The sequence below is a fragment of the Lissotriton vulgaris genome, chromosome 5 (assembly GCF_964263255.1).
Source record: "Lissotriton vulgaris chromosome 5, aLisVul1.2, whole genome shotgun sequence".
Lineage (NCBI taxonomy): Eukaryota > Metazoa > Chordata > Amphibia > Caudata > Salamandridae > Lissotriton > Lissotriton vulgaris.
In genome coordinates, this window is record NC_141693.1 from 1,256,923,466 (window position 1) to 1,256,945,101 (window position 21,636).

The 21,636-nt window shown below is 47.7% G+C and overlaps 1 protein-coding gene across 1 annotated transcript in view; it reads left to right on the top strand.

The window, feature by feature from the left end:
* Positions 1 to 21,636, top strand: part of LOC147712426 (uncharacterized) — a 1,115,452-nt gene that overhangs the window by 153,422 nt on the left and 940,394 nt on the right. Inside the window, exon 3 of the mRNA XM_086919651.1 lies at positions 17,650 to 17,741. Coding sequence (XP_086775777.1) covers positions 17,650 to 17,741 — 92 coding nt within the window. The remainder of the gene's footprint in view (positions 1 to 17,649; positions 17,742 to 21,636) is intronic.

A 21,636-nucleotide genomic window follows, 5' to 3' on the forward strand; every position in this document is an offset into this window, starting at 1 on the left:
GTTATTTCATATAACTGATGTGGGACGCTTACCCTTGTATCAGGTGTTTCCACCATGATTTGTTTATTCAGCGCTGCTGTCTCCGGAAATTCCATAAGGTTCTGGTGAGCTATTGTTACTTCTGTTGCGCTGTCTAGCATCGTCATAGCCCATTCCCCGTTCAGAAGTTGAGGCCTCAGTAGCCTGGGTATTTTTTTATTTCAAGGCCAATTACCTTCTTTTTAAATTGAGGTTTTGATTTTGGTTTATCTTCTTGTTTCATAATGTAGTCTGAAGAGCAATGTGTATCTCTTGGCTTTGCTTGCTCGTTAGATCTGCGTTCTGACCATGCTTTCCTCTCTGAGTGTTTTTAAAAAAAGAGAACGATGCAGAGGGCGTAGCAGATTGAAGAAAAGGGAGCTAGGAAGGTCTTAAGCCTCTTCCTAAAGAGCCTAGAATCCTGAATGCTGCATAATTTCAGGGGGAGTTGGTTCCATGCCACAGCTGCTCTATAGGCAAGGGAGCTGCTGCCCACCCTTTTTAGTTGGAACTGAGGGACATGGGCCAAAAGCATTATGGTGGAGTGAATCTGCTTGGAGGGGACATGGAACCTAAAATGCTTTCTCAGGTGAGCAGGGCCAAGCTCATAGAGAGCTGCAAGTGCCAAGACCAAAGACTTAAATATTACCCTCTCTTTTACTGGCAACCAGTGCAAATTTCGCAGATATTGCCTAGCAGTGGTCTATTTAGGAATGTTAAGACGAGCTCTGGCAGCGGCATTCTGCACTACCTTGAGCTTGATCAATAAGTAGCCAGGTAGGCCAGCGTATAAAGCATTGGCGTAATCAAGGCACCAAGTGATAAGTGCAAGGGTGACAGGATCCCTTGCCTGGATAGGGAGAAGAGGGAGGAACTTTTTTAATGATTTCAAGGTGCCAAAGCACAGCCCCGTAAACTTCTTGATCTGAGAACTGAAACTCAACTTCTCATCGATCCAGATCCCTAAATTCTTCGTGGGTTGAGCCCAGGGGATAGGGAGAGGTGACTCATCTGGCCAAAATGAGTAAAAAAATTGCTTGGAAAGGTTCCCGAAGAAAAGTATCTCTGTTTTTCCCTTGTTACATTTTAACTGGGCCAAGGAGAGCCAGCGAAAGACAGCTGACAGACAGGATTTGACCAGAGAGGTGGACGAGTCATTTTTGTTCCAAGTGAAAAGGAGCTGCGTGTCATCAGCATACACGATGACTTTGGCACCAAGGTCTTCAGCCATCTGAATAAGGGGTGCCACAAAATGTTGAAGGGCAGAGAGCTCAATATAGTCCCTTATGGAACCCCTATTGTCAGGATTTGGGGGGAGGCCGAACATGGGGTAATTCAGATTTGCTGCGTCCTGCACTCCAGGTAAAATTGCAGTCAGCGCCACGTAGATCCTGATACTCCAATTGCCTGGAGACGAGCAAGGCGCAAGGTGTGCAACACGGTGTTGAGTGTGGCTGACAGGTATGATAGGACCATTGCAGCCCTGCCCCCTGCATCTAAGTAGCTATATAAGCATCCTGATACCTGTTAGGTCTTTTAATATTATCACAATTTCTCAGTTTATATTTCGTTTTGAGGGGACCCAACCAGTGATTGTGATGTATTTAGCAGTTTTTTTTTTTATTGTTTATTATCCCATTTCTTTGTAGAAAAATCGGGTGGTTGCTTGGAGTTATCCTTTTTGGGATTACCCAATAATTGTAGTTTCACAGGTTTAACATCCATGTTATCTCTACCCAGCGAAGCATAGGTTTCTTTGATGATTGTTGGTAATTTTCATGCTGTTGTGCAGGAGTGCATTTCCTCAGGCATTGGCATATAGCCACTACTGCTGCCTCCCCTTTTATTTATTTATTCTCAAGTTTTATATAGCGCTGGCCAGACCTGAGGGTATCGGAGCACTTTACAACAGTCGTACTGAAAAAGATCCTAAAATACAGTAATAGTATAGAACATGGATCGAGAGTTTCAGCGAGTTTTGAAACCAAGTGGAATTGAAGACTTGGATTGCGTTCAACAAGTATCAAAGCCTTGGGTCGCACTCCCCTTCCAGGGAGTAATGTCATCAGCTCTTCTGCAGCTCCTATCTCTTCGCTAGGGAACGATCTAGGAAAGTATTTTTGAGCTGTCTTTTGAATTTTGCAAAGGAGGGGATAGTTCTGATGTGGGGCAAATAGAGTTCCAGATTTTGGATGCGCTACCCGCGAAGGACCGGGCCGCGGTTTTGTGTTTGCATGCTTTTAGCAGGATGAGTAGTCGTGTGTTCGAGCTCCTGAGGGTCATGGTCTGACTGGCTTTTTTGAGCTTGGAAGCCAGGTATTCAGGTTTCCCTGTGTGAAGGCTTTGTGCGTGAGGCAAGCTGTTCTGAAATTAGCACGCATTTCAATTGGGAGCAAATATAGTTTGGGTGAGATGTGGTCGAATTTCTTCACTCCTGTGACTATTCTGGCGTTGAGAGTTGTTTTGAGGGGAGCATGGTGTGACTTTGACGTACCTGAGAGGGCTGCGATCCCATAGTCTAATCTAGACAACACCAATGCTTGGGTGGCTTGTTTGAGGTCCTTGGGTGGGATGAAAGGTTTTATTTTGTTCAGTAGCATTAGGTTAAGGAAGACACTTTTGGCGGAGTTCTTAATGCGTTTGATCATGTCCAATTTCGGGTCTAGAGTGATACCTAGTGATTTTACAGAGTCCGCCAGGGTGACGTTCCCGTTAGGTTCATCGATCGCTTTTAGCCATTCCGCAATTTGGGGGTTCTCTTCTTTGTTAGAGATGAAGAGTATTTCAGTCTTGTCTTGGTTAAGTTTTAGGTGGTAATAATACTAACATGAGGTACCCCTTAATCAAAATGTTTTGGTATGGGAGAAAAGGGGACACAAACAATGCAAATATATAAACCTCTCACTGGACCACCCACTGATTCCCTATGGCCAACACTTGCTCTATTATGCTTTCCCTCAATGATATGAAATGCAACAATTATACTTACAGAGAATGTATAGTTTCTTAGAAAATTATTTTTGTTTTATTTGTTTTATCTCTTTTTTTTCATTTGTTCATATAATACCATTTCATGAGTAATGAAACATTTTTTTTTTCTTTTTTAACAATCTGTGTATGCAAAAATTCAGAAAAGCATAATGACACCTATGACCAATTAGCAGATCAAAATATGACAATAAATATTGTCAAATTAACAAAATAGAGTATAAATATCCCCCTACCAGAAACACAATCGTACCAACCTCACATGCAATCAAAACACACCACACAAACTCTAACATACATCACACTACATTCAACAGTTTCCAGCTGCGAAATGGCTTGCAGATCAGAACTCGTGGTAATCTCGTGGTAAACTCGTCCAGGCAGCTGCAGCCAAACTGGCACTTTCCCGTGAGCGAAGATCCTCTACCACCCTTGCCCTGGCTGACCTTCACTGGCTACGCATACACCAAAGGATCTGCTTTAAATCCCTATGTATTGTTTTCAGGGCAGCTCACGGGCTAGGTCCCCGACCACTCCAGAACAAACTCAAATGGTACGAGCCCACCCGGTCTCTCCGATCCTCATCCTTAAACTTCATCAGCATTCCTAGGATCAGGAAAGCCACCTGCGGAGGACGAGCTTTCAGTATAGCTGCAGCCCACCTTTGGAATAACCTCCCCATCGATATCAGAAAAACTACCGACCTTCTGACCTTTCGAAAAAAGGTAAAAACCTGGCTTTTCCCCAAAAATCCCCCTAAAACCCATCACAATAAATAATTTTACTTTGTCCAGCATCTTGTCCATGTTCCTGTCTCCACAAAGCCTCTAGCTATGTACCCAAGCGCCAGGATGCCCGTAGGGTTACAGTGCGCTCTACAAATGCTATAAATAAATACATCTTCTTAAATGTCCATGGTTATGCAGCCTGATGGAAACAACCAGGTCAACGCACGTTTCGGTGGTAAGCTGATTAGGACCACCTTCTTCAGGACCGCTTACTATTGTAAATTTAATTGCAGCGGAGGTATGGTAGGGGATCTAAAATTTAAAGAGGGATGAATGTCTATCGTAACGCCATAGGAAAGACTTTCTTTTACTACAAAATTTATTATTTGATACTGCTGCTATGTAGTGTGTGTTCATGCAAGATACGTGGTGTTAGAGATCAGACCATTCACCGTGCTGTAGAGTGTAGAAAGAACGAATCAACATTTTGAGTGAAAAAGATAAAAGGGAAAGTTATTTAGAACAAGCTAACGTTTCTGTGCAAAGCAGACCAAAGGAAGGTTTGCGTATTTAGAGAATCCTTATTACCTATAGCCCAACCAAAACTCAAGTGTGTTGCTCCTTATTACCCACACTTTTTTTGTTTTTATGTGCTTGACTAACCCTTTGGTTCTAGTCCAGCTAATTTGCAGTAGTGCGTATGGACACTCTGATGTTCTTCTTTGTCTCTGATCTCCCTTATGGTAAAGACTGCCTTGTGTCAATTGTCATTTCCCTTTGACATTAAAATGAACAACAAACAGCAGTTTTTAGATCTGTTGGTTGATATCTGGGATAAAGACAAGTGTTTAATTGTTTGAGATATCACCTTAAGGCGCTCTGTTATCCTTTAATTAACGTATCCTTTCTTTGGCTGCTGAATTCTTTTTAATTTCTCATCTGATTCAGACTGGCTTTAAACCATGTGTACCATTACTGCAATAGTCGCTGTAGCTGACATGATGGACAACAAGAAAAGGTTGTTATTGCAAGTGTTTGTTTGTGCCTAAGGGGAAACACTACTTAGATATAATATGGGGTATTACCTATTGTATACTCAGTAGATAATCCTCCTGTTGATTATCACTTTAAATAATGTGTCACACGAGTGCCATATCCATAGTTGTAGAACCGCTACAGATTCCTTTTAGAACTTAATCTGAAGGGGGAAAAAGGACATTTTCATTGTGCAAAAAGATTAAAATATAGCCTGCACTCACATGCGCTATCTTTGCAAATAATAAAGTCATTTGCAGCAAAACTAATGTGGAACCACGGTCACTTTAAGTCTTATTTCTACTAACATCATGATGACTGAATGAATGCCCCTTTCACTACTGCTTCAGTTATATTGTTATCATCATGATAATCATGGTAATCATCATGAAAAGGCTCTATCATTATCTATGCAGGAATGATTTGTAAAACAAAATGTTGCCACAACTCCGTGTGATACCAGCATACTGGTCTCTACGGTATATGTGCTTCGACTGTCCCTGTAAGTCTACGATTAGGATAGAGACTAGCTCCGCTAAGCCGGCGTGCGTTCTTGGTAGCGCTGATAAATATGCTATGGCTGTGTACTACTATGCGCGGGGTGTCCGCTTGAACGGTTCTCTTATGGAAGTAATCCCTTAGCGAGGCAAGCAAAGACAGTAGGAAGGTGAGGGACATCCGATCTTGTTTTCTTTCACTACCCTCTCATTGTTAATAAAAACCAAGAATCCTATATGGGCTCATGTCCAACAGAAATTACGGGTGGGTAATGGCCACGTGTGTTAAATTCCTTTAACTATACAGATACAGCTTGCGTATGTACTAGCTAGACACAGGTATTCCAAATGGACTACGCCGATGGTCTAGAAGTTCACTCACCTCTGCTCTGTGGCTTGCTTCTACCTACTCCACTTACCTTGCCTGAGTCTCTGTGCTGAAGGTGCCATTACGCGTCTTCCTAGTTATGCGCTCTTCATTTCCGTGATGACGTCACTACGGTATTGTAACTTTGGACGTATTCATGTACGTTCGCCCGTGGGTAGGCGCCATCTTTGCATGGTTTCCTGTTGCCATTATTATGCTGAGCTTAAATTTGGTTACTCCTAAGTAGGGAGCAAGGCAGGCAAACGTGCCCACAAAATGTGTAGACAACCTTATATTGGGAAGTGATATGCTGTAATAACACCATAAGACTGACTTGTGCATCAGACCCCTTGTATCCGATAGAAGTATGTTAGCATTTGTCAATGCCTGTTGTGTGGGAATGTTAATCTGAATGACAGTCCTACCCTGTCCACTTGATGTAAGGGCATATTGATCGATGCGCACAGCAAACACTGATTTCTGGAGCAATGGTTATGCACAGTTACTTATAGAGTGACAGTCGTTACTTTGTTTCCTGCATGTAAAGAATTAGTAGTTTGAAGCTGGAATAGGATGAGACTCTGTACTTTATCTACCGGAAATTTGATACGGTTGGCCTGATTGTACAAGTGGTACTTATCAAAGATGGTACCCAACAGGCATAAGTGGCTGTCTTTGCTAATTACAGAAGGCAGGAGGTATTAGGTTTTTAGCTGGTTACTTGATAGCCAGTGTTGGACTTCGCTCAGCGTGTCATTGAGTCCCTGAATGTCCTCAATGGAGGTGGTTTCCAGATAGATCTGTGTGTCATATGCATACAGATGGAAGGGGATGTTGGTTTTTCTGAGTAGGGTTGTGAGTGGCTCCATGTAAATATTGAAAAGTTGCGGGGAGAGCACTGAACCTTGGGGGGGCTCCCCTGCTGACAGAGTGTAGATCGGACGCACAGTTTTTGATTTTTATTCATTGGATGCGGTTGTGAAGGAAGGAGGAGAACCAGTGTAGGACTACCTCATCTAGACCTGCCCTTTCTTGAAGCACCTTAATGAGAAGTTTGTGGTCAACCGTGTTGAAAGCTGCCGGCAGGTCTAGGAGAATGAGAAGGCAGCATTTGTCCACAAGTGATATGTGGATGTCATCAATGACGTTGAGGGTCGCGGTTTCCGTGCTGCAGCCTTTTCTGAAGCCAGAGTGGTGGGAATCGAGAAGGTTGATGCTATCCAAGTGGCAAGTTTGTTGAAGGAGCACACATCTTTTGAAGGTTTTGGATAGAGGAGGTAAGTTAGAACCTGGTTTGAAATTATTTAGATCTTTTGTGTCTAGGCCTGGTTTCTTAAGCAGCAGCGTGACTTGACCGACTTTGAGGCAGTCTGGGACAACTACGGTTCTCAGGGAGCTGTTTATGATCTTGCACTAGAGCGGGGCAAGGGATAGTTTCAGCTTTTTGGTCAGTTGTGGATGTAGAGGGTCTAGAGCGTGGGAGGATGGTTTGGCTGTGGAGATCAGTTTGACTATCTCTGCTTCATGTATAGGGATAAAAGATTTCTAGGATTTTGAAGGGGGCTTGGCTGTGTTGTCCTTGGTCCCAGGTGAGATGCTCTTGAGGGGGGTGATGTTGATGTCCAGTGAGAGCTCAATCTTATTGCTCTTGTCCTCAAAGAAGTTGGCAAAGTTGTTTGCAGTGCTCTTTGGAAGCCTGCACTGAGGAGGGAGCAGGTTTGCAGGTTTGTTGTCTAATGTTTTTAAAGAGCTCTGTGGGCCTGTTTTTTGCGTTGTCCAGCGTGGTGCAGAAAAATTAGGTTTTTTTCGTTCTGGATGTGCTTTTTATACTTCCTGCGAGCTGCTTTGAGTTGCTCACGGAGGATGTCGGAAGGGTTGCTTCTCCAAAGTCTCACTGTGGCTCTTAGATGTCTCCTTTCAGAGTTGATGTCAGTGTTAAACCATGATCTTTCATTGGAATATTCCTTTTTTTTTTCATTTAAGAGGGGGGCTATTTGATCAAGAATGGACGTCATATTTGAGCTGTAGTGCGAGGTGAGTTCAGTTGTGGTGAGGTGATTAGAGGCGCTGGGGAGGAGTGAGCAAATCCTTTCCTCTAGGTAGGCTTTAGGAATCTGAGTTAGATTTCTAGACAACTTGGGGGGTCTTGAGAGGGTGGGCTGGAATATGATATTGTGGTGGTCGGATCAGTTCACGGGTTTAATGTGGTCAATCGTAACTGCATCACATTGAGCGATAATGGCATCTGAGGTTGCTCCTTTATTGTGCGATTCGTCAGAGCAGAATTGGGTAAGATTGTTGTCCTGAAGAAGATTGTTTAGGGTTTGTTATGTTATGTTATGTTATAGTGTTTTTGTATAGCGCCTATCACCACCGGTCTCTAAGCGCTCACACAGAAAAGGAACATAACCTGCTGTCTCCTAGATCACTCCGCCGTCCGCCCCAGTTAGGGCGAAGATGTTGACTTTTTAAACAGATAAGTCTTCAAGTTCTTCCTGAAGGACAGTAGCTGCGAGTCTTCCTTCAGGCTGGCCGGTAGCTTGTTCCACAACTGCGGGAGAAGTACAGAAAGAGCCTTGCTCCCTTTAGATTTTAACTTAAATCTGGGTTGGATCAGATTGGAGGCCTTACCCGAACGCAAGGTTCTGCCTGGAATGTACTTCCTCAGGCGCTGTTTAATGTATTCTGGGGCTTTGCCGAAGATTGCCTTGTGAGCCATGCAAAGACGCTTAAACTGCACTCTGAACTTAACAGGCATCCAGTGCAGCTTCCGGAGAAGTGGGGTTGCATGCGAGTTCCTAGGTAGGGAATAAATCAGCCTGGCCGCATCGTTCTGCACCACCTGCAGTTTCCTCAACAACTTCTGCGGCAGACCAAGGTATAAAGCATTTCCATGATCCAGCCTCGAGATGACTTTGGCGGACACAATGGACTGCAGAGTGGGGGGCTGATAGAATGGGTGCTAACTTTCGCAGTTGCCTCAGCACCCCTGTGCCGGACCCCACTACCGCCGAAACTTGAGGGGCCATGGAAAGGTCTGCATCAATCTTTAGCCCCAGGCTTTTGACTACCCTACCAGGAATAGGTGTTGTACCTAGTTCTGGGGGCCAGAACAGATCGCACCAGGGATTGACTCGGTTTGTGATGACCAGCACCTCTGTTTTTTCAGCGTTGACTTTCAAAAGGTTATTGGTCATCCAATTTACAGTGAATCGGAGCAAATTCCTTACTGATTCCTGTACTTCCATTGTATCTTCCAGCTGGACCAATAGCTGGGTATCGTCAGCATAGTTAAACGTTTGACACTTCCTATGCATTAACTCCTCCACCAGGGGTTGTAAGTAAATATTAAAGAGCAAGGGAGAAAGTGCGGACCCCTGGGGTACGCCCCAGGTCACATCACTTGCCTCAGACTCTCAAGTGCACCCTCTGGGTTCGACCCATCAGAAAAGATTCAAGCCACTTTGAGCGCTTGTCCTGTTATTCCCAGCTTTGCGATACGGTCCAGCAAGATGGTATGGCTGACCGTATCGAATGCCGCTGAGAAGTCCAATAGAATCAGGGCACAAGGTTGTTTATTGTCCACCCTGATTCTCAGCTCATCAGTGACAGTGGCCATTACTAGTTCTGTACTATGTTGGGGCCGAAAGCCCGCCTGCCTGGCATGGAGTAAACCATGTTCCTTCAGGTAGCTAGCCAGTGTGTTCAGAGCATGTTTTTCCAGGATTTTGCCCAGAAATGGCAGTTGGGAGATAGGCCTATAGTTCTTTAGAGCCTTGGTGTCTGCTCCTACTTTCTTTAAGAGTGGAGAGACCCTAGCTTCCTTCAGCTGGACTGGGAGATAGCCCGCCTCTAATGAGTCGTTCAGTAGGCTCAGCAGCTGAGTTTGAATACCAGGCAGGGCCATTTGAAAGATTCTCGGGGGTTTGGATCCGTGCTAGAACCTGACTTGACTTGGCTGACAAGCACAGCCAGGCTCTCCTCGTCAATACATGGGAAACTGTTCAACGTCCTTATCGACTCCTGACTAGCAGGGCAAGATGACAGCAGAGGTTCAGCTGGGATCTCCGTGCTATCCCTAATATTGTCCTGTACTTTCTGAAGAAAGAACCTCTGAAAGGTGTCACAGTCGGGTTGGTCCCTAGCAGGAATCTTCCCATCCAGCTGCGTTAATTCCCTTAGGATCGCAAAGGTCTCCCTTTGTTTGTTCGTGGCCCCTCTAATTCTATTCTCATAGAAGGCTGAGTTCCTCACCAGGATATCTGCCTTATATGTTGAGAGTAGCATTTTATAAGTTTCTTACTCCGCTGGGCTGTAGCTGAGTCTCCACCTTCTTTCCGCCTTACGGAGGGCTTGTTTCTTTTCCCTGAGTGTGGCATCAAACCACGGTGCTCCCTTTCCTTTTGCTCTGGTCTTCTCTAGACGCTCACAGGCCAGTTTGTCTAGAGCAGCACGGATCCAGGCCATAAGGGCAGTAGTATCGGAGTCTAGGTTTGTCTCCCTCATCTTAGGAAGTGGAGTGGAAAGCAGCGTGGAAAGTAAAGAGTCTGCCTCTATCTTCTTCCAAGACCTGACCTTTCTCCACAATTGACTGGACACTGCATGAGAGGGGTCTCCTGGAACCCAGCACTTAATCAGGAAATGGTCTGACCATATACAGGGACTAACCTCAATTATTTCTGTCTGGGATATAGAGGACCAAATTAAATCTAATGTACGGCACTTCATATGCGTAGGTCCCAATACTAGTTGCTGTAAGTTAAGCGAGGAAAGATTATTTTCGCACTCTACCTCTGTGGAGTCTTTAGGTACCTTATCCCAGTGGTAGTTGAAGTCCCCTACCACCATAAGGGATTTATATCTGGAGCCCAAATCCGTCAAAAGCTCCAGGAAGGCGTCATTAAAGTCTGGCGAGCTCTGTGGTGGGCGGTACACTACCAGCAACATAATACAGGAGGATTTAAGTGAGATTTGTATCCCCAGGAGCTCCGCATAGTCACAGTTTTAAGCTACGACCTGTGTCATCTTGAGACTTTTTTAAAATAAAATGGCAACCCCCCCCCTCGACAGTCATTGGGGCGATTATACCATAGCGCTTCAAATTCGGGAGGCAAGGCCGCCAGTATATCCGGCGTAGATGAAGAACCTAGCCAGGTCTCCGTAAGGGCAAGGATATCAATCTCTCGATCAGCAAGGAGCGAAAAGACATCCTTGCTTTTGCAAGGAACGCGTGTTCAGCGTCGCTATTTTTAGCCCTCGGGACCTAAGGGGGTATGGCGAACTTCTAGATCGTCTGGGTTTGCCTTCTCCCTGCAGCAAAGCTTCTTCCCGGAGCGTGGCTAGTATTGTAGTGTCTAGCCCAGTATTACCTGTCCTAAGAGCCCGAAGGGTATCCATAGAATATATACGAGGTAGACGAAGGGTACTGGCCCCTGGGCCCGTCCTGGCGCGGACGGGCGCAGAGGGCTTTCCTCTGGCGCTCATACGGCGCGTCGCTGCGCGTGTGCGCTGCGCGCTTGCATTCTAGTCCTTTAAATGGTATATGGCAAAGAGCACATGGAAAGACTAGAGCGCTACCCCCAGAGGCGTCTTGGGAGCGTCTCTGAGCCCACAGTCAAGATTGCGGTCGGGAGTGAGGCGGCAGGAATTTCACCCAAGTGGTGATTCATGTTAATTTCTTTTAATGTGCAGGCAATGCGAACATAGGGAGAGTAAGGAGGATGAAATTAAAAATGAGGTTACCACCAGTTCCGATTTATGAAAAGAAATTCACAACACAACAAGTCCAATTTTAAAAAGGAGCAAAGTGCTCCGACAATGTTTAAAAGTGCAGCAGTAATTTAAAAGCGGCAGCGGCAGCGTGACAATCCAATTTGTTGTCCGCGCGCAGCCAACTAGTCCCCTAAATAGTATTTGCCAAAGAGCACACAGAAAGACTAGAGCGCTACCCCCAGAGGCGTCTTGGGAGCGTCTCTGAGCCCTCACCCAAGATGGCGGTCGCGAGTGAGGCTGCGCGAATTTCACCCAAGTGGTGAGTCTTGTTAATTTCTTTTAATGTGGAGGCAATACGTACATAGGGGGAGTAAGGAGGATGATATTAAAAATGAGGTTACCACCAGTTCCGATTTATGAAAAGAAATTCACAACACAACAAGTCCAATTTTAAAAAGGAGCAAAGTGCTCCGACAATGTTTAAAAGTGCAGCAGTAATTCAAAAGCGGCAGCGTGACAATCCAATTCGCTTGAATTAGCCATTTGATTATATCATTCTAACAGAGGTTTAGGTCCCCAGGAATTAGGTTGTTTGAGTCACCGAGTGAGCAGTGAGCAATCGGGTCAGAAAGGTGTTCCCCAAATGCGGAGGTGTGCTGCCTAGGGGATGATATAGAAGATGGCAGTGTATGGCTCTATTATCGTTTGTCTTGATGTTGGCAGTAAGACATTCAATGTTGCTGTAATTGAAGGTGTCCATTTCCACAATGGCAATGTTGTTCTTATGTATGTGTGCTATGCCTCCACCTCTTTGATCTTTTCTGTCCTTGTTGATGATAGTGAAGCCTGGGGGCACCAACATATCTAGGCTTGGTGCGGAGAACTCATTTATCCAAGTCTCGGTGATGAATGCAATGTCTATGTCATGGGTGAGGATGGTTTCTGCTAATTCTGTTGCATGTTTGGAGACTGATCTGCAGTTTATGAGCATGCAGTTGGTAGAGGGCTCCTCTTTGTTGTGAACCTTTACGAGGGGGATCCTGGGTATGGTAGTGAGGCGGGCTGGGGGTCTTGGTGAATTCAATGTGCGGGATCCCTTCTGAAATCAGTGATCACTTGACTGTTGGATTTAGGGGAGACTGTGGGGGAGAGTTTTAGGTTAAAGTTAGCTCCCCCGCTTCCTTCGAGGACATATCTACTTTGATTCTTCTGGGTCTCTTTGTTCGGTTCTCTGTATCAGATTCTCCGGGTCTCTGTGTCAGGGTCGCAGGGGTGTTGGGAACCCACTCGGGCATAGTATGTTGTCAGGTCTTAGATAGGTGGAGCTGATCAGAGTGGGAGTCCAGGGAGGAGTTAGCTTAGTCTTTCGGGCCATGTCGCGGTTGGTTAAGATTTCGCTCAGGTTCAGAGTTATCAATTCTAGCTGGCTTTCTAGAAGTGCGAGACAATGCTCCATGTTTACAGAGGAGGGTAGGGGTGACTAGGGCAGGGACGTCTGGGGAGGAGGTGGGCATGTCCGTGTTGTGAAGCCTATTGGTGATAGAGCTGTCTGTGTTTGGGACCGTAGACAGGGGGAGCAGTGGATCATGACCCGGTTTTACGTTCTGTTGGCCTCGGCAGGAGGGAAGTAGCTAGAGGTCTGTGATTGCGGGTGAGGGTCATTCCATGATTGAAGGTTGAGGAGGAGGAGGGTGTGGGTGGCACTCGGCGGGAAGTTGGAGCTCATGATTCGTGGGGGCGAAGGTGCGGGCGGTGACTCGTGTAGGAAGAATGGTTGTTCTGGCACAGGGCATGGGAATGGTTGATTGGCTCTCCTGGCCAGGAAGGCTGGCTGGGGGAACATTTAGGGCAGGGAGAGTAGGGGGCGATTTGCAGTGATGGGAAGGAGTAGTCGAAGGCCTCTAGATTCTCATTGTCGGATTGGATTAGGACTGTGCCATTTGTGTAGATGGTTACATAAGTGTTCCTGCTCCATATCTAACGGTTAGTGACTGAGGTCGTCAGTTTGCTGCTATGAGGAGTGGTCGTAGTTTTGGAGATGGAAAGCTGTGTTCTGAACGTGGCGGTCCAATTATCGAGTCTTTCTGCGTGGAAGATGAGATCCATTTTTTTCTGCCCTTTGGAGGAGCAGTGGTAGATGTCTGTAAAAAGTGTTTGAGGGTGCAGTCTAATCCGTCTGTGTTTGAGGTTACTTTTCCCTTTAAATAAGAGGTTGGGGAGAAACTGATCGCAAAGGAGTTCGGGCCGTGAAGTTTCAAGTAGTTTGTTACGGGGGGGGCACATAAAAATTGGCGTGCTGGGTGCCATTTTCTTTCTTTCATTTGATTGGATGAGATGGTGGTTCCCTTAGCGATAACGATTCGGAGAGGGGGAGAACGTGGTTCTGTCGGGAAGAGGATAGAAATAAGAAAGAAATAGGTCAGGGGCCACCAACTAAGGGACGAGATCTCATGTTGGGAGTGGGAGGCGAGGGTGTGGCTTCTCTAATTGTGGACCTGTGGATCTGTGCTTAGATGCTCTCCTACGCGGAGGGCCGGAGGTATCGGGTAGATTGTGATTAACTGTAGCCCTGGACTGAGGTGCGACGAGGTCAGTAGGGAAATGTGTGGTGCGGGGGACATTGATCTGCTAGTGGACTAGTAGAAGTGAGATGGAGACTACTCTGTGGGATCTGCTCTGGGTGGCAGGTCAGGCTTGATATATTAAAGCATTGGTCTGCTTTCAGACTGGTTGTAGTGGGATGGAGACAACTCTTCAGGGGTCTGCTCTTGATAGAAGGTCAGGCTCGATCTAGTACACGCAGTGCTTTAATTCCTGATGTGGCGCTGGGGATCTTGGAGGGGGTTGGTCATGTTAGGGCATTTTCACTGGGTCAGGGAGGTAGGGATTCCTGACCTACTGAGCAATCCCTTACCTTCCATTCAACCTGAAGACTTCCTGCTCCATGAGATGCTCGGGTAGGCGAACACCAGCCTGGACAGTTTAGTTCGCAGATTGTTACGCGGTCCATGTGCGGTATTATCGTGGAGTAGAGAAGCTCCTCTGGTTATCTGAAGTTGCTCCTAAGTGGTGATTAAGATCGCGGAGCTGCCATTTTAAGGTCAGGCATCCGGGAACATTAACAGTGCGTCTGTGACTCTTTGTAGGCAGGGCTGCTTACCTGGGGAGAGTTGATGCACAGGACTCCTGATGCGCACCCTTTCTGCGGATGCTGGGGTCACATCGGTGGGGTTATGCCTGTCTTGGGCATTCTGAGTCTGGGCTATGGGTAGCCATTTTGGTGCTAGGCATCAGAGTTATTTGTATACTGGCCTGTGAGTCCCTGATGCCGGGACAACTGTGGCAGTTGGGGGGGGGGGGTCCTGAAAAACTCTTTGGGGTCTCGCCTGTGCAGTTTTGGCATCCGAGCGAGATCAGTGGCTGCATCGGGCGATCATCATGTGATCAGGCAGAGACGCTAAGGCATTGGTATTTGTGATTTGCGCTCGTTCCTTTGATGGGAAATGCCCAGTGGGACCAGGGCGGGTGGGTGTGATCGGTCTTAGGATGGGACTACTTCTTTTTGCGGAGACCGGTAGTCAGCAGATAAACAAGGCTGACCAGGAGTTACCCTTTGACGTCCATCTCAAGGTCAGGCATGTCCAGCAGAAGCGCGGAGGTAGGGACCGTGTCGCTGTAATTCCTTGGTCTGAGGAACACCCGTGAATTCCAAGTGGTGCTCATCTTGGGTGACTTGCTTTCATGGGGTCAAACTGGTTATGTTTGCTAACATAATTGTAGATACCTGGGACAAATTGCCTATCAATTTCATCCCCAAGTCCAGGGCAGGTTCTGCCCGTACTAGTTCTGTATTTGTTTCGATACTTCTGGTATGACTGCTAATGAGGGGGTACCATGAGTCCTGGTATAGACGGCAGCAAAGACTGTACCCCAAGTAGTACAATCCTCTATCAGGGGAGCTATCCCCATTGGCAAGCAGATCGTCAGTATTCTGTGTTTTTCTTGCGGGGCTGTGTTTGTAAACACTACCTCAAGTTGTGCTATTTTCTGTCCCAACCAGAATTACATTTTCACACGTTTAGTGGGCATTCTTCCCATAATCACGTTCAGCGTTTGTGGGATGATTTTAGTTGTGGTTCCTTGTAGTTGACCTGCTGGAGTGACCCTTGTAGAATGAAGTGTGTGTTTTCTCATAATGAACTGTGTAAGCGTTCTGAAAAGTTTGATTATTTCTTTGTGACTCTGTCTCTGCTGAGTAGACCGAATTTCACTTTTCTGTGGTATGTGGGAGGGCGCTTTTAAACCAATTTATATACTCTTGCTAAGTGAGCAGGACGTCTATGTCCCCTGTATGGAGAATATTCATCTGGTATTTTATCTGGGGGGTAAGAATGAAATGTATGTGTGTGTTCATTTGCAGGTGGGAATTTGACCAAAGAATAGAACACCTATATTTTGTATTTCTTGTGTGCCTCAATCACGAAGTTAACAGTCCCACCTAATACTGGGACTCCAAAATCTACTCATTTTAAAGTGAGTGCGTTTCTGCAATTTTCTGAAATGTTTATAGCTCCATCTTCCTCTCTTTCCTCTGCTGCCTTTGCATTTAATGCAGGCGCAGCCTCTTCTTGGACAGACATTTCCAAAGTAATTTCAAGGAAATAGAGATAAGGTTTATGCACAATGTATGGAACTATAATCCTTCAAGCTTGAACAAATCTACAGCCAATACATAGCATATACCTACTCAGCTGCGGTGGATTGTTCCCTCCCCACTCCAGACATCTCTGGGAAAATGTGAGCAGGGGTCACTGAGAACGCACAACTGAATTACTGTTAAATAAGAACCAAACCAACATTGGCTGTGACCTGTCGTGTAGTTTCTACAAATCTATATAGGATATGTGGGTTTAGACAACATAAACTGAGGGATATTTGTCCAGACTGATTCCAGACACCTGCATAGGACATGTTACTACATAGAGAAAAGGGCCTCCCTAGAGGCGCTCAGCTGGGGCGCTGTGCGCCTGCACCGCAACAATCACAACGCTGCCATTGCAGTGTTGTGATTGTTGGAGAGGAGGAAGTCTGCCTGTGGGTGGCTTTCCTTATGAGAGCTGAGAGCAGCAGGAACTGCAGGAGTCGGGACCAGCCAAGAGCTGAGGTGGGGTGGTGAGTTTTATTTCTTTCAATTTCTGTCCCGCTTTCACCCTCCCACCCGCCCGTCTTGCCGGCCGCGACTGAACAGGACAGGTCCAACGAGACACTGATAACAATAGTTTTTATTTTTATATTTCCTGGCCCACTTGACTGCCCCACGTGTCTTTGCACTGCCATCTTCTGTCGCTCTCTGGCTGCGCCATAATTTTGTAGTTGAGCAAATTGTGATTTAATTGGAATGAAGCGACTGATCAATGCAGGTGTCTGGCTTTCTTCTAGTAGCCCTGAATGAAACCCACCTCGGCCGACCTCAGACAGAGTTGGCACGAAGTAATAGCAGCCGCCACAGCTCCTTTCAAACTTCCTCGCATCCCTCTGAGGAGCCGCCTGCGCCGATTCTCGTGCACACAAACTCAGTGCTTCCAAGGCATGACACACAAACTCAATGCTTCCAAGGCATGACATGTTCCAGGGATACTTGTTTCCTTTTGTAAATATATTCAATGGCTAATGTGTTCAATCAGGTGCGTATTAGTTATTCACGAAAACAAGATTAGTAACTTGTTAGTGAGTTAAACAAGTGGATTGGTTCGAGCAAGTCTCTTCACTACGAGTGCTTGCTCCATCAATGCTGCCCCCGAACACAGCACTCTCCTCCTGGAACATTTTTTAAGCTAGTTACCAGTGAAACAAAGTACTCCCAGGGCACAGGTAAGTAGTTTAATCTTTATTTTTTTCAATAGAAGTCGTAACACCAGCAGGGAGCTGCCTGCCAGCACAGTAACTGTCCCCTCACTCCTGAGCATTTCACACATTACCACCAACACTCCGCATTCCAATAGAACCCAACCATGACAAAATGCCATCGAAATGATTGACCAAATACAACATTTTTATTCAGAACCACTGTTTTTATGAAGGAACAAGGGATTTATAAATGCATAAAAATAGACAAATAAATGGTAAAAATGCATATTGGTGCATTGAGATAAGAAACAAGACGTCTGTGGGCCTGTATCGACGGAAGTTGCTTTCACTTTTCTGCAAGGGCCAAAATGTTTATTTAAGATTTAAAGTGGCTGAGTAAGTAATTTGGCCCGCTCTTCTGCTTTTTGTGAGCATTCTGTCTTGTATTCACTCGCAGGTTCCATCCTGACAAACCGACCACTAGTAAGGAGGACTCTGAATCATCGGAATCTGAGGGAGAGCAGGAGCCTCGCCGAGAGTATACAAAAGGTAACCTTTTTGCGATGACAGTTTGGACTCCACAAAGGAAATATATAAACAACTTTCTGCCCTGAATAAGAGCAAATTATGAATTTACTACTAAAAATGTAGCGCATAAATAACATCACATTGATGTTCATAATTTTTTTCAAAAACATTTATCAAACAAAAGAAGACATGGCACATTACAAGTTGACATTGCAGCAGTAATACGGTAGATATTACATTTCCAGTTGCACTCCATGTTGTAGGGAGGTGTAGGCTGAGAAAGACACATTCATAGCCTGCCAGTAATTGAATAGTAACCAAGGCACAGTGGTAGAGGCACAATTAATCTGGCCCGGGGAGGGGGTTGAAATCAACAGCTTCATCCCGGGCGTTTTGTGTGTCAGAACTGGGGGAGGCCGCTTCCGTTCACAAATTATGATCTTGTTTTTCCTATTATTCTGAAATTAAGCGCTCAAAATTTCTGGTGTGATAGGTAGGATTTTCCTTATCCGCAATGTATTCATGTTTTAAATTTAAATGGATTGTAAATGATGTCACTAAAGGTCTGAAAAGCGAAGTATATATTATCAAACAAAGGAACTGTTATATGATGAAATGAAGAGTAGAAGACGAGGTGTAGCATATGTAGAATGCTTTATTGATTAGATGGTAGATATCAAGGGGGGACCCCACCAGGAGCAGCTCACTTGCTGCTCAGCCCGACTCTAACTGATCCTCACACTCACACACAAGCATTCCAACACTCCATTACCCCCAGGTCCCTCCAGACCCCGTCCCATTCCTTAAAATAGGGAGATAACCATCTCCACGACAGAAAAAAGAAAAGGAGCATGCTGGGATACCCTACCTGCTCCCTCCCACTGGGAGTACATAAGCAGTACCAACCCAGCATGCAGCCTGTTCTTTTTTCTGTCTCCGACAGATTGGACTGTGTTTCCTGCTGTCTTTCTTTTGCAGGTTCCTCCTGGGCCTGGCCTGGGCTCCCTCCCTGCGGCCGGTGTGGTTCTTGCTGTGGCCTCTTCAGGGGGGGGGACTTCTCTGCCCTGCGCTGTGTTCTGGTGGGCGCCAGGGCTCCCTGTTGGGGGAAGGGGGGGTGTTTTGGGGTCCTCTTCCTGCCTTCCTGGTGTGTACCGTGTGTGGTGCGCCCCTGTTTCCTTCCTGTTCCCTGACCTTCTTTGCTGTGTAGCGGTTGGGCTGGGTATGGGCGGGTTGGCCTTGTTGGGCTTGGTTCCGTCTCTTGGCCTGTTGTCCATGGCTGTTGCTGGTGGGGGTCGTCCTTTGGGCGTCTCTCTGCCGGTCTTGTTGGGTGGATGCTGTTTTCCTCAGTTTCCTCCTTTCGTTTCCGCCTTGGTTTGCCTTCCCCGTGCCTCCTCGGCTGGTTGTGTTCTGTTCGTCGAGGCTGTGGGCTGGGGGTGCGTTATTCCTGCCTCCTTGCTGTCCTTTCTCCTCCTCTGGAGTTTCGGCTTTGGAGTGGCCCTGGGTTCGGGTGGGCCTCCTCCTTTTGGCTCTCTCGGGGGTTCTCCGGCCCTTCTTTCTTGCCGGGGGGGGGGGGGCGTCCGCCTGTTGCTTGGACTCCCCTGCTCTGCGGTTGTTCTGCCCTGGTGAGGTGCGCTTGTGCCCTTGGTACTTGGTGGTTGGGAGGTTCTTCCTTCCTGCATGCGCCCTGGCCCTCTGTCTTCCTGGGTTGCCTCTGTTTTCGCCTGTTTGCCGTTGGCGTGCCTCTTTGGTTGGCTTGCCGTTGCGGCGTGGCTTGTGTTTTTTTCTTCCTGTTCCCCTGGCCTGCGTGCTGTTTTGGGGATTCGGGTTGGCCCTTGTCGGGCTCTTGTTTATGGCCTTCTCCTGCTGCTGCGGTTCCCTGTGCTTTCTGGTTCCGGGGTTCTTGCTGCTTTACTTTGCCGTTTCTGTCTGGCATGCTGGGGCTTGTCCCTTGGTGTTGGTCGTTTGCCGCTTGTTCTCTGCGGCTGTGTTGCCTTGTGGCTTTGGCTTCTGGTCCTCCTGGCCGTCCCTGGTGGGGGGTCTTCCTGCAGGGCCGGGGCTCGCTTTCTGCGTCCTGCTGCCCTTTGGTTCCTGGCGTTCCTGTGGGTTCGGTCCTGGTGCTTGCCTGTCGGGTTCCTGCAGTTTTCCGCTGCTGGTTGCTTCTTGCTCCCTCTGGGTTCCCTTGCTTGGGCTCTGCTCCGGGCTTCTGGCTTTCGACGGGTTTGTGTGTCCTCCCCTGGTTTCCTTGTCGGGGAGCTGTTGGGCCCTTCCTCTGTCCTGGGGGCGCCTTGTCCTTGTTCGGCTGTTGGCTCCGGTCCGGCCGGGTTGGGCTCTTGTTGGGTCCTGTTGTTGGGGGTTTTTCTTCTCCCCTTCTGCTTGATGGGGTTTGGTTTCCTGTTGTGGTTTCCTTCTCCCCTCTTGTCTCTCCGGCTGGTTTGTGCTTTGGGGCTTTGCTTGGCTGGCCGCTCTTGCCTCCGGTGGTGGCTGGGTCGTGGCTCTGCCTTGGGTGGCCGCTTGTTCTTCGTCTGCCTGGCTCCTGTGCCCCGTTCTGTTTGCCGGTTCTGCCTGGACTGTGCCCTTTCCCTGCTGGTGGGTTTTTGGGTGTTGGTCTCCCCGGGTGTGGCCTTTCTGCTGCCTTCTGGTGGTCCCTCCCCCCCCCCCCTCGGGTTTCAGGGGGGGGGGGGTTGTGGGGCCCTTCCTCGGTGCTGGTGGGCCTTGGCCTTTTTTGCTGGTGTTGGCTTTGCCTGCTGTCCTGTTTCCCTCTGGTGGGGGCTGGGATTTGTTGGTCGTCCTTGGCTTTTGCTTTGGGTGGCCTCTTGTTCTTGGGTTGTTCGGCTCTTGTACCCTGGCTTTTGGCCGTGCCTTGTCCCTGCTTGTGGGGTTGGGTGTCTGCCTTTCCGGGTTTGTGGGCCTTTGCTCTCTTGTCGGTGCTGGGGTGTTCCTTCGCGCTCCCTTCTTGAGTGGTGCGCCTTGGACTTCTCGGGGCTCCTCTCTTTGCTTTCGGGTGCAGGGGTTTTTCCCAGTGTGCTCTGGTGGCCGGGGCTCTGCCTCTGTGTTTTTGCCTCACGGTCTCCGTTTTGCCTTCCCGTCCGCTTTGCGGTCGGGTCGCTGGTGCTCTTCCTTGGTGGTGTTGAGCTTTGTGCTGTGTGGCCCTTCTTTGCTTGGGGTCCTTTTTTGGTCCCTGCTGGGGTTCTTTCCTGGCTGCTCCTTCTCTTGGGCTTTGTCGCGGTCCTGGGGTGTTCTTCGGTCCCTTCGGGGTCCGCTCCCTTCGGTTGGCTTTGGCTCTGGGTCCGTTTTGTGAGCTCTGGGCTCCCACCTTCGGTTTCTGTTTTCTGGGGCGGGCTGGCTCTGGTTGGCTGTTGTGCTTTCCTGGCCTCCTTCCTGGTGGGCGGTTCCTTTGTGGCTCTCCGTCTGGGTCCTGGTGGTCCACTGTTGTGTGCCTCCTGGCTGGCTGGCCTGCCTCTTCTGCGGCTGGTTTCTTGGTGTTGGGCTGTGGGCCTTATTGTTGGTCCTCGGCTTTTGGGGTTTCGCCTTCGGTGGTTCCGTGGTGTCCCCCTTTTTCTCCTGGGGGTCGGTGCCTCCTTTTCCGGTTCTGGGGTTTTGGTTTCCCTGGTTCCGTGTGGTCCTTTGTTGTATTTCTTGGTTGTGCCCTGGATTTTTCCGGGTCTGTTTTTGGTTGGGCTTTTTGCTCTCCCTGCCCTCTGTTGTGGTGGTTGCTGGTTCTGCTGGGGTTGGCCTTTGGTCGTCCCTGCCCTGTGGCCTGGTTCCTTTGTGGTTCCTTGTTGCTGCCCTCTTTCGGTTCTGCTGGGGGCCTCCCCTGCTGTGTGGGGGTCGCTCTTCTGCTTTGTTCCTTCCTGGTCCTTCGGCTTCTCCGCCCTGTGTGGGCTGTTCTTTCTGCCTTTGTCCTTTGGGCTGGGTT